The 12,801-nt window shown below is 48.1% G+C and overlaps 1 protein-coding gene across 1 annotated transcript in view; it reads left to right on the top strand.

The window, feature by feature from the left end:
- Positions 1-12,801, top strand: part of LOC137373519 (1-phosphatidylinositol 4,5-bisphosphate phosphodiesterase beta-2-like) — a 463,682-nt gene that overhangs the window by 126,890 nt on the left and 323,991 nt on the right. The window contains exons 4-5 of the mRNA XM_068038391.1: positions 4,816-4,956; positions 5,792-5,871. Of these exons, the coding sequence (XP_067894492.1) occupies positions 4,816-4,956; positions 5,792-5,871 (221 nt within the window). The remainder of the gene's footprint in view (positions 1-4,815; positions 4,957-5,791; positions 5,872-12,801) is intronic.

The raw sequence follows: 12,801 nt of genomic DNA, 5'->3' as shown, positions 1-12,801 counted from the left end.
GGAGAACTTGCAAACTCCACACAGGCAGTAGCCAGAATTGAACCCGGGTCGCTGGTGCCATGAGGCTGCGGTGCTAACCACTGCGCCACTGACCAGTCCATTGATATCTTGCTGCAGTCTACAGCTTTCTTCTTCATTATCAACCACACGGTCAATTTTTGTATTGTCTACAAACTTCTTAATCATAGCTCTTACGTTCAAGTCCAAATCATTAATATATACCACAAGAAGCAAGGGACCCAGTACTGAGCCCTGTGGAACCCCACTGGAAACAGCCTTCCAGTCACAAAAACACCCATCGACCCTTTGTTTCCTGCCTCTGAGCCAGTTTTGGATCCAACTTGCCACTTTGCCTTGGATCTCATGGGCTTTTACTTCCGTGACCAGTCTGTCATGTGGAACCTTATCAAAAACTTTACTAAAATCCATAGAGAGACCATCAAATACATGACCCTCATTGACTCTCCTTGTTACCTCCTCAAAAAATTCAATGGTACAACGTCAGCAGTTCTCCAGTCCTCTGGCACCATGCCTGTAGCCAGGGAGGGTTGAAAAATGATGGTCAGAGCCTCTATTATTTCCTTTTCTTGTTTCCCTTCACAGCCTAGGATACATTTCATGTAGGACTGCAGAGCTTAGATCTGATCCGTTGGTTATGGGATCGCTTAGCTCTGTCTATTGCATGCTGCTTACGCCGTTTGGCATGCAAGTAGTCCTGTATTGTTGCTTCACCAGGTTGACACCTCATTTTGAGGTATGCCTGGTGCTGCTCCTGGCGTGCCCTCCTGCACTCTTCATTGAATCAGGGTTAGTCCCCCGACTTGATGGTAATGGTAGAGTGGGGGATATGCCGAGCCGTGAGGCGACAGATTATGTTTGAGTACAATTCTGCTGCTGCTGATGGCCCACAGCGCCTCATGGATGCCCAGTTTTGCATTGTTAGATCTGTTCAAAATCTTTCCCATTTAGCACGATGGTAGTGCCATTCAACATGATTGAGGGTATCCTCAATGTGAATACGGGACCTCGTCTCCACAAGGACTGTGCGGTGGTCACTCCTACCAATACTGTCATGGACAGTTGCATCTGTGACATACGGCAGGCCCATTGGTGAGGACAAGGTCAAGTATATTTTTCCCTCTTGTTGGTTCTGTCACCACTTGCCGCAGACCCAGTCTCGCAACTATGTCCTTTAGGACTCGGCCAGCTTGGTCAGTAGTGGTGCTACTGAGCCACTCTTGGTGAGGGACATTGAAGTCCCAGAGTACACTCTGCGCCCTTGCCACCCTCAGTGCTTCCTCCAAGTGCTGTTCAACATGGAGGAGTACTGATTCATCACCTGAGGGGGGCGCTGTAGGTTGTAATCAGTAGGAGGTTATGTTGTCCATGTTTGACCTGATGCCATGAGGCTTCATGGGGTCCGGAGTCGATGTTGAGGACTTCTAGGGCAACTCCCTCCCTACTGTATACCACTGTCCCGCCACCTCTGCTGGGTCTGTCCTGTCAGTGGGACCAGGACATACCCGGGGATGGTGATGGTGGTGTCTGGGACATAGTCTGAAGGTATGACTCCGTGAGTATGACTATATCAGGCTGTTGCTTGACTAGTCTGTGGGACAGCTCTCCCAACTTTGGCACAAGCTCCCAGATGTTAGTAAGGAGGACTTTGCAGGGTCGACAGGGCTGGGTTTGCCATTGTCGTTTCCGGTGCCTAGGTCGATGCCGGGTGGTCCATCTGGTTTCATTCCTTATCGACTATGTAGCTGTTAGATGCAACTGATTTGCTTGCTCGGCCATTTCAGAGGGCATATAAGAGTTAACCACATTGCTGCCTGTTGTCATGTTGTAATTTCTGTGTATTTCAGTGTATGGAGGCCCCGCCCCCACCCTCGGGAAGCTGTGCCGGATCCCCCGGGGAGTGGGTGATGGGTGTTTGCCCTCATTTTTTACGTAAAAAAAAATAAAGACTTACATTTATCTAGCACTATTCACGATCACCAGACATCTCAAAATGCTTTACAGGTAAAGTACTTTTGAAGTGTCGTCATTGTTGTATCGTGGCAGCCAATTTGCGCACAGATCCCACAAACAGCATGTGATAATTAGATAATCTGTTTTTGTGATGTTGACTGAGGATAAATATTGTCCGGGGACACTGGGGAGAACTCCCCCGCTCTTCATCGAATAGTGCTGTGGGATCTTTTACCTCCAGCTGAGAGGGCAGAGCGGGCCTCAAATTTAACATCTCACCCGAAAGGGAGTGTCAGCTTGGCTTTTGTGCTCAAGTCCCAGAGTGGGACTTGAAGCCAGAGATTCAGGGGCAAGTGAGCTACTGAGTCACAACAGACACGGCTAATGTCAGTCGAATGACAGGATAAGCGATTTGTTTAACCAGAATGCAAAACCACTGTCCCCTGAAGTTGGTGATCTGTGGGATTAACAAATACAAAAACATGCAAATAGTACAAACTGACAATCAGAGGCACTTGGCAATGTACAGAAACTCAGAGGCATTACAACCGAGGCGGGAGGAGTGCACTGTTTATTTTAGTTCCACCTCTCCACAGGTCACAAGATGTATTTACATTTTTTCCCACATTATTTTATTCCTTTGTGGGATGTGGGTGTCTCTGGCTCAGCCAGCATTTATTGCCCATCCCTCATTGCCCTTGAACTGAGTGGCTTGCTAGGCCATTTCAGAGGGCATTTTAAAAGTCAGCCACATTGCTGTGGGTCTGCAGTCACATGTAAGCCAGACCAGGTAAGGACAGCAGATTTCCTTGCCTGAAGGACATTAGTGAACCAGATGGGTTTTTAGAACAATCGACAATGGTTTCATGGTCATCATTAGACTGGCTTTTTAATTCCAGATTTTAAATTTTTTTAATTGAATTCAGATTTCACCTTCTGCCACCTGGGCCTCTGGATTATTAGCCCAGTGACATTAACTACCCCACAGCTTCCCCTCCTCCCCTCTGATATGGTCAATCGTAGACTCTATTTTTTATCCCAGAATAAAACACATCAAACAGATTTCTTTAATAAACAAAAAAACTTTTCAGTTTATTATAAAACAAGTCTTAACCAGTAATGAAGTAAAGCATGAACACATAGAGGCGTATACACCGGTTAACCAAAAATAAAGGTTTTTTTGTTTAGAGCTCTGTTACATACAAAAAACACTTGGGCTGAATATTTGCTCATTCTTGAAGAAACAGCAGATGAGATATGTTGTGTTCCAAAACTGGCATACAGTCTGGCCTCCAAGCACACGTAGACGGGTCATTGGGATCTTTTAGAATAGTTCTTTTCAGGCGGCATTGAGAATTAATTTAGCAGGCTTTTCTTCAAAGATAGGAGACAAAATGTGTTGACACAGTGGACTTCTCAGGGTCTTTTAGAGAGGTGCTGGAAAGCTGAGCTGGGTTGTGGTCTTCTCTCCTTCCTTGGGAATTCTCCTCTCTATTTGGAAGTTCTCTATTCTTCTTGGAAGTTCTCTCCTTCTTCTATAGACTTTTTAAAGAGGTGGAACAGGCTGGGCTGAGCTAAGATTATGTCCTTCCGTTTTATTTTTTTAAAACTCCAAGACCTTTTAAAAAGTTCATTCCCAACTCCAAACAATTCAAAAGCTTAGCCAGAAACAGAAAGTCCACCTTCTGACCTGTCACTTCTCTGCACGCATCTTCCATAGTTACCAGGGCTTCTATTCTATTTTTTTACTTGAGTCACGTGACAACCAGTAAATGTTGTTGTCAAACAAGTCCTTTCAGTGTTCTCTTGACGATCCTCCTGAAAAAAAACTGGTCCAACATTTCATCAGTGTGACTATGAATCCCTCAAAGTTAACAAAAATAGAAGCACTTTCATAACAAAGGTGTTATAGCCAGGTGAGGAGGGGGTCTCAGGCTCCCCTTTCACCCCTTCTCTGGTTTGACCACAATGGAGTTTATCCTTTTTTAACACAGTGATTGATAATACCACCTCAGTTAGCGCTTGCTCCTGTGCCTCTAATGTAATTGCAAAGGAACCAATCAGACAGGTTTTCTTGAGTTTAAACAAGAAAAATGTAAGTTTATTACTCTTAGTACTCTAAACCAGTTAAAATTGCTAAAAATACGCTACACATTCATGCACACATTCACACGAGAGTCACACGCACACAAATAGATCACAGAGGGAAAACAAATTTGGTGGTTGGAGTAGAGTCCGGAATAAATGTAATTTAAATACAGTCCGGAATAAATGTAATTTAAATACAGTTTTAAATCTCATGTCCTCAGCTGAAGTTGTGTTCCTGAAGTCCTTGCAGGCAGTCACATGACATTTATCAAGCACCTTTGCTAAACAAAAGCAGAATATATGTATGACGGGGTCAGTCAGTTCATCCCACCAGCATGAATCAGTGGGGGTGCAGCTGAATCCAACATCTGTGCTGTTGTCCCTTTAAATAGCAAGCTCATGACCAGCTTTCCTAGTTTTCACTGCTGTGATTCACCTTCACATCAACAGTCAAATCAGGCTAGTAACTGGAACTTTGTGAGTACAGCTGGAGCTCGTAGGGAAATGAGCCGTTCCTGACTCCCTTACTCAGCTCCGAGCATCTGACTTCGGGCAGCAAGATTGTGGCCCAGTATTCAACCAGCCGTACAGCTCAGTGTGTAAATCACAAACCCGCCAACACCCACTCGACCCTCACCCAGATACTGCCCCATCCTCGCCCAGACCCCGTGTGATTCAGGGTGGGGAATCACTTCTTGATTGTGAGTAGGATTCCGCCTGTGTTTTGTTTATTCTGTTATCCTGTTTTCTTAACAGAATCCTAAAATTCGGGAGATTTTCAACGTGGAAGATCCGCAGTCTAGTTTCTACTCCAAGTGTCTCACCGTGGTGTCAGGGCCTGATTTTGTTAACCTGACTTTTGACAACTTTGTTGCTTTCAAGGTGAATGTGGTCAAGGTAAGTTACTCACTGCAATGGGGCTGGGCCTACAGACTGAGTGCTGGAAGTGTGCAGCCACATGCTCTCCTATGATGTAGTGTAATCACAGCAAAACCTCAACTCACCGCCATCACCCCCGACTCCACAGGTACATCTATCTCAGAGGGCAGACCAGGCCTCATCCGAAAGATGGCACCTCCGACAGTGCAGCACTCCCTCAGTACTGCTCCTCCGACAGTGCAGCGCTCCCTCAGTACTGACCCTCCGACAGTGCAGCGCTCCCTCAGTACTGACCCTCCGACAGTGCAGCGCTCCCTCAGTACTGACCCTCCGACAGTGCAGCGCTCCCTCAGTACTGACCCTCCGACAGTGCAGCGCTCCCTCAGTACTGACCCTCCGACAGTGCAGCGCTCCCTCAGTACTGACCCTCCGACAGTGCAGCGCTCCCTCAGTACTGACCCTCCGACAGTGCAGCGCTCCCTCAGTACTGACCCTCCGACAGTGCAGCGCTCCCTCAGTACTGACCCTCCGACAGTGCAGCGCTCCCTCAGTACTGACCCTCCGACAGTGCAGCGCTTCCTCAGTACTGACCCTCCGATAGTTGGAGGTGTGAGGGGAGGGAGTGAGTGTGAGTCAGGGCTACTTGCAGTGGAAGATCTTTAGTTTGAAAGTGAGGGTGCAGAATGTTGGAGCTTCACCAAGTAATATGTGAATAAACCAATCATTCATTTCTCCTCGGGAGTTTTGGTTTTGCTCGGCTTCCTATGATTTGTTGGCGAAGAGTGTAAAGGTGATACAGCAACAGGCTCATGTTCTCTAAAGCTTCTTCTGCATCTTTCCTTGTTTTGTTTAGGGCTGGGCAGATGAAATCCTGAATATTGCTACCCATGCTCTGTCTCACAATGCTCCCCGATCTGTCTCCATCAATAAAATGTAAGTGTTCCCAGAAGCTTTTACATGGAGATTGGATTCTATTGCTGTCAATGATGCTCAAAATTACTAAACCTTACAGGCACACACGTGTATCTGAGTGAGTGTGTGTCTCTGTAGGAGAAAGTGTGTGTGTTTGAGTGCGAGAGTGTGTGTGAGTTTGAGTCTTGGAATGTGTGTGCGCATGTGACAGTGCCATGCCTGTGTGTGGGTGAGTGTGAGTGAGGTGAGTGTGATGTAAGTCTGTACATATGGGTGGAGGGCGTGAGGAAGTGTCTTGAGATGAAGTCGGGTTAGAGGATGTTTCCAAGTGAATCAGGGCACATTGATGGTAGTTGAGTCTCCATTTGGAAGCCACGCACTCTGTCCTCATTGTTTATATAATCCCAGTGCTTCAAGATGGCTCCTGGGCTGGAAGCTCCCTTGCTGTTCAACTCTATCCATGGCCATCTGCTCCCATTCTTAGTGTTTTCTCCCCCAATCTACCCTCTTAAACTGTTTAAATTTCTCTAGCTCTTTAATCAGATCATTTTAGCCCTAACTACAAGCTAACAGTTAGTTTATGTTACAAAAACAAGAAATGCTGGATTCACTCAGCAGGTCTGGCAGCATCTGTGGAAAGAGAAGCAGAGTTAACGTTTCGGGTCAGTGACCCTTCTTCAGAACTGACAAATATTAGAAAAGTCACAGATTATAAACAAGTGAGGTGGGGGTTGGGCAAGAGATAACAAAGGAGAAGGTGCAGATTGGACCAGGCCACATAGCTGACCAAAAGGTCACGGAGCAAAGGCAAACAATATGTTAATGGTGTGTTGAAAGACAAAGCATTAGTACAGATTAGGTGTGAATATACTGAATATTGAACATCAGCAAGTGCAAACCTGAAGAAAAACAACCTGAAAAAAACAGTGGGTAAGCAAACTGAACAAACTAAGATGAAATGAAATAAATGCAAAAAAAGATTGTAAAAAATGTAAAAAGGAATGCAAAAAAAAAAAGGAAGAAAAAATAACTAAAAATGACTAAAAATGAAAGTAAAGTGGGGGGCTGTCATGCTCTGAAATTATTGAACTCAATGTTCAGTCCGGCAGGCTGTAGTGTGCCTAATCGGTAGATGAGATGCTGTTCCTCGAGCTTGCGTTGATGTTCACTGGAACACTGCAGCAATCCCAGGACAGAGATGTGAGCATGAGAGCAGGGGGGAGTGTTGAAATGGCAAGCAACCGGAAGCTCAGGGTCCTGCTTGCGGACTGAGCGGAGATGTTCCGCAAAGCGGTCACCCAGTCTGCGCTTGGTCTCCCCAATGTAGAGGAGACCACATTGTGAGCAGCGAATACAGTATACTACATTGAAAGAAGTACAAGTAAATCGCTGCTTCACCTGAAAGGAGTGTTTGGGGCCTGGGATAGTGAGGAGAGAGGAGGTAAATGGGCAGGTATTACACCTCCTGCGATTGCAAGGGAAGGTGCCCTGGGACGGGGACGAGGTGGTGGGGGTAATGGAGGAGTGGACCAGGGTGTTGCGGAGGGAACGATCCCTTCGGAATGCTGACAGGGGAAGGGAGGGGAAGATGCAACTGGTAGTGGCATCACGCTGGAGGTGGCGAAAATGGCGGAGGATGATCCTTTGGATATGGAGGCTGGTGGGATGAAAAGTGAGGACAAGGGGAACCCTGTCACGGTTCTGGGAGGGAGGGGAAGGGGTGAGGGTAGAGGTGCGGGGAATGGGTCGGACACGGTTGAGGGCCCTGTCAACCACAGTGGGGGGAAATCCTCGGTTGAGGAAAAAGGAGGTCATATCAGAAGCACCGTCATGGAAGGTAGCATCATCAGAGCAGATGTGTTGGAGACGGAGAAACTGGGAGAATGGAATGGAGTCCTTACAGGAGGTAGGGTGTGAAGAAGTGTAGTCGAGGTAGCTGTGGGAGTCAGTGGGCTTATAATGGATATTGGTAGACAACCTATCCCCAGAGATGGAGACAGAGAAGTTGAGGAAGGGAAGGGAAGTGTCAGAGATGGACCATGTAAAGGTGAGAGAAGGGTGGAAATTGGAAGCAAAGTTGTTAAAGTTTTCTAGTTCGGGGCAGGAGCAGGAAACGGCACCGATACAGTCATCAATGTACCGGAAAAAGAGTTGGGGGAGGGGGCCTCAGTAGGACTGGAACAAAGAATGCTCGACATATCCCACAAAAAGACAGGCATAACTAGGACCCATGCGGGTACCTATAGCGACACCTTTTACTTGAAGGAAATGCATGGAGTTGAAGGAGAAGTTGTTCAATGTGAGAACAAGTTCAGCCAAGCGGAGGAGGGTGGTGATGGATGGGGACTGGTTTATGTTACCTGGGCCCATTGCCCTTCCCCAGCCATACCTGCTCTTTGTTTACTCAATGAAATTGATCCGGACGAAACTGCAAAGTACAGCTGGTGATACTTTGATCTCCGATCCTGCTGTCTACACCGTCTAGCGTGTCCGCGGCTACGGCGTGCGGTAAGTCCATTGAAGAGACGAAGGAGCAGCGGGACCCTAGGGAAGCCTTACGAAAAGGTGCCCCGAACACCCAAAAAGCCACGAATGGCTCCTCGGCCGCAACTTCAAAGCGCCCGCGGGAGATGGCTCGGAGAGTATCTGCAGCGCAATGTCGGCAATGCTGGTACCGGCCCCCGAGGATGTCGCTCACCTCCCGAAGGACACGGACGAGATTTCCAGGCGTCGATGGTGGGAACTGAGGAAATGGCTTATTACCTTCACCCCTCCCCCTTCCCCCCATTCCCCTCCCCCCTTCCCCCCTTCCCCTCCCCCCTTCCCCGACCCCCCTTTCCCTCCCTCTTTCCCCCCTCCCCCTTACCCGTCTTCCCCTCCCCCCTTTCCCCTTCCCCTCCCCCTTCCCCTCCCCCTTCCCCTCCCCCCTTCCCCTCCCCCTTCCCCTCCCCCCTTCCCCTCCCCCTTCCCCTCCCCCCTTCCTCCCCTTCCCCCCTTCCCCTCCCCCTCCCCCTCCCCCTTCCTCTCCCCCTTCCTCTCCCCCTTCCTCTCCCCCTTCCTCTCCCCCCCTTTCCACCCCTTCCCCTCCCCCCTTTCCCCCTTCCCCTTCCCCTCCCCCCTTTCCCCCTTCCCCTCCCCCTTCCCCTACCCCCTTCCTCTCCCCCCCTTTCCACCCCTTTCCACCCCCTTCCCCTCCCCCCTTTCCCCCTTCCCCTTCCCCCCTTTCCACCCCCTTCCCCTTCCCCCCTTTCCACCCCCTTCCCCTTCCCCCCTTTCCACCCCCTTCCCCTTCCCCCCTTTCCACCCCCTTCCCCTCCCCCCTTTCCCCCTTCCCATTCCCCTTCCCCTCCCCCCGTTTCCCCCCCTTCCCCTTCCCCTTCCCAGCTCCACCCTCTCAGCTCACCCCCCCCAAAGCACCATCTTCCCCCTGCACCCCCTTCCCCTGCACCTCCCCACCCCCTTACAGCCCCCTTCCCAGCTCTCCCTTGCACCCCACCTTCCCTCCACCCCTCCCCCTCGCACCCCCTCCTCCCACCGGCATCATCCTACACCTGCGTAGGGGCCCTAACAACCCCACTGCCTTGTGGGCATCTCGGGAGAGACCAAGGCTAAGGGAGTAAACCCTAACAGAAAATCCGGAGCGGAACCCCGTAGGCAGTCATGTGTCACCTTTGGCATGTTTCCGGCAGTTCCTGCAGCCATACCGGTGCCAAACGTCATGCTCTGCACTCCTTTGGACCCCACCAGAAAGGCCGAGAGGAGGGTTTTGACGATTGGGCAACTCTCAACCTCCATACATTCAGCCAGGCATGCGCCATGGAGAGGTCATTCCATAGTCACCTCACAGCGACTGAAACAACACGGAAAGCAGCAGATACGGGTTATAAGTCCAGCCAAAGGCAGGAAAAAGACAGAAGCGCAAGGAGAGAACCAACTGTGTAACAGCCCCAACAACCAATTTTATCTGCAGCACCTGTGGAAGAGTCTGTCACTCAAGAATTGGCGTTTATAGCCACACCAGGCGTACAAACTACTGACCACCTCCAGGCGCTTACCCATTGTCTCTCGAGACAAGGAGGCCAAAGAAAGAAGAAATTCTAAAGTCCAGGGCTAGCCCCTTTCCTTCTCACATGCATCAGCAGACAATCTCTCACCACACACTGTCTCTCTCTCTCTCGCTCTCTGATTTCCCCAGGGTTTGAGGGGGTGGGGTACATGACCTAGTGTTTGTCAGGTCAGAAAATTCACCCCACAGTTTCAAACCCACTAAGAGCTTCCACTTCTGCTTCTGCTGGCCCCACTCTCTTTCCCTCTTCCACTGATCAACTCTTGCCCTCATTATCCCCTCTGTTCTTGTAGCCCTTCCATTGATAAACTATTCTGAAAAAGTTCCCTTTCCTTTGCTTAGTGTTAGACACTAATTCCACCTTCCGCCCATTTACAAAGTGAGCATTATAAACCCGGAGTCCTTTGAAGACTTGACTGCTCTGTCCCCTTCCCTATCCCTTGGGGATTGAAGCCTCACCTCATGAATCCATCCTCTTCCAAAGCAATTTGATAATTTATCATATAATTACAATCAGTGTTCAATTACTTAATCAAATCTAGGGGATAAAGCTACAATTAAATAGCAATGGATAGTAATACTACAGGGTTCTGAATTTTCCAGTAAATTAAAATGTGAGGTATTTAGATATTAAGAGTTATCCAGGACTGGATGAGAAGCATCCCTGGATACTGAGGGAAGTAAGGGTGGAAATTGCAGAGGCACTGGCCATGATCTTCCAATCCTCCTTAGCTACAGGAATGGTGCCAGAGGACTGAAGAAGTGTAAATGTTACACCCTTGTTCAAAAAAAACCAAGCCCAGCAATTACAGGCCATTCAGTTTAACCTCAGTGGTGAGAAAGCTTTTAGGAATGATAATTCAGGACAAAATTAACAGTCACTTGGACAAATGTGGATGAATTCAGGAAAGCCAGCACTGATTTGTTAAGGGCAAATCGTGTTTAACTTCCTTCAGTTTTTTGAGGAGGTAACAGAGAGGGTTGATGAGGGCAATGCTGTTGATGTGGTGTACATGGACTTTCAAAAGGCATTTGATAACGTGCCACATAACAGACTTGTGAACAAAGTTAGATCCCATGTGTTCGGGTCTGAAGTTCTGTTAATGGATGGTAAATACCTGGTAGTTCAAGGTAATAGGATGAACAGGTGATGGGTGTTAATGAGTTAATTGTATTCAAGTGTATATGTAAAGAAGAGCCAGGCAGCACTGGCTGTGGGTGTTTGGAGAGCAGAAGTAAGCTCTGCGGCAAGCAATAAACAATCTTCACCAAAGCATCCTAGTCTCAGTGTCTTCTTCAGAAGCCGGTTTGGATGTTTCTCTAACACCAATAAATGAAAGAGACAATCGCAGCATGGATACGAAATTGGATGAGTGACAGGAAACAGACAGTAGTTGTGAACGGTTGTTTTTCGGACTGGAGGAAGGCTTATAGTGGGGGTTCCCCAAGTGTCATGTTAGGACCCCTGCTTTTCTTGATATATGTTAATGACCTAGACTTGGGTGTACAGGGCACAATTTCAAAATTTGCGGATGACACAAACTTTTGATGTATTGTGAACTGAGGAATAAGCTGGTGGAATGGGCAGACAAGTGGCAGATGAAATTTAATGCAAAGAAGCGTGAAGTGATACACTTTGGTAGGAAGAATGAGGAGAGGCAATATGAAACAAATAGTACAATTCAAAAGGGGGCGGAGGAGCAGAGGGACCTGGGGGTATATGTGCACAAATCATTGAAGGTGGCAGGGCAGGTTAAAAAGGCAGATGGGATCCTGGGTTTTATAAATAGAGGCATAGATTACAAAAACAATAAAGTTATGATAAAAGCTTTATAAAACACTGGTTTGGCCTCAGCTGGAGTATTGTGTGCAGTTCTGGGCACCATATATTAGGAAGGGTGTGAAGGATTTAGAAAGAATGCCGGAAAGATTCAGGAATGGTTCCAGGGATGAGGAATTTCAGTTACCTGGATAGATTGATGAAGCTGGAACTGTTCCTCTTGAAGAGAAGATCAAGAGGAGATTTGATCGAGGTGCTCAAAATCATGAGGTGTCTGAACAGAGTAGACAAGGAGAAACTGTTCCCATTGGCTGAAGGATCCAGAACCAGAGGACACTGATTTAAGGTGACTGGCAAAAGAAGCAACAGTGACATGAGGAAAAACTTTTTTACACAGCGAGTGGTTAGGATCTGGAATGCACTGCCTGAGAGTGTGGCGGAGGCAGGTTCAGTCGTGGCTTTCAAAAGATAACTGGATAATTACGTGAAGAGAAAAGGTTTACAGAGCTGTGGGGAAAGGGCGGGGGAGTTGCTCTTGCAGAGAGCCGGCAGGGAAATGATGGGCCGAATGGCCTCCTTCTGTGCTGTAACCATTCTCTGATTCTATGGTTCAGGGCCCAGAGACCTGTTGGGCTGCCTGATACTGTGAGCTGCCCAGAGGTGCTGGAGTCCTGCCAGCAGCCTGCTGGCTTCATATGGATCTCTGGCGAGCTTCTTCCAAGTCCTCTTCCACACCCCTGGGCATGATGTGAAAGAAAACAAATCCGCCTCTCAAATCTAACCTCTCCACCATATGCTGCACTCTCCAGACTCATGCAGCACCAGGGGCAGGGGGGCGGTAGCATAGTGGTAATGTTACTGGACTAGTAATTCAGAGGTTTAGACTAATGCTGCAGAGACATGAGTTCAAATCCTACCACAGCAGTGGATGGAATTTAAATTCAATTGATTAATAAATCTGGAGTAAAAAGCTAGTCTCATTCATAATGATCAGGAAACCACCAGATTGTCATAAAAATCCATCTGGTTCACTAATGTCCTTTAGGGAAGGAAATCTGCTGTCCTTACCTGGTCTGGTCTACATGTGACTCCAGACCCACAGCAA

This window comes from Heterodontus francisci, chromosome 9 (genome assembly GCF_036365525.1).
Source record: "Heterodontus francisci isolate sHetFra1 chromosome 9, sHetFra1.hap1, whole genome shotgun sequence".
Lineage (NCBI taxonomy): Eukaryota > Metazoa > Chordata > Chondrichthyes > Heterodontiformes > Heterodontidae > Heterodontus > Heterodontus francisci.
The sequence above is the reverse complement of the archived record's forward strand: the minus strand, read 5'-3'. Positions and strand labels throughout refer to the sequence as shown.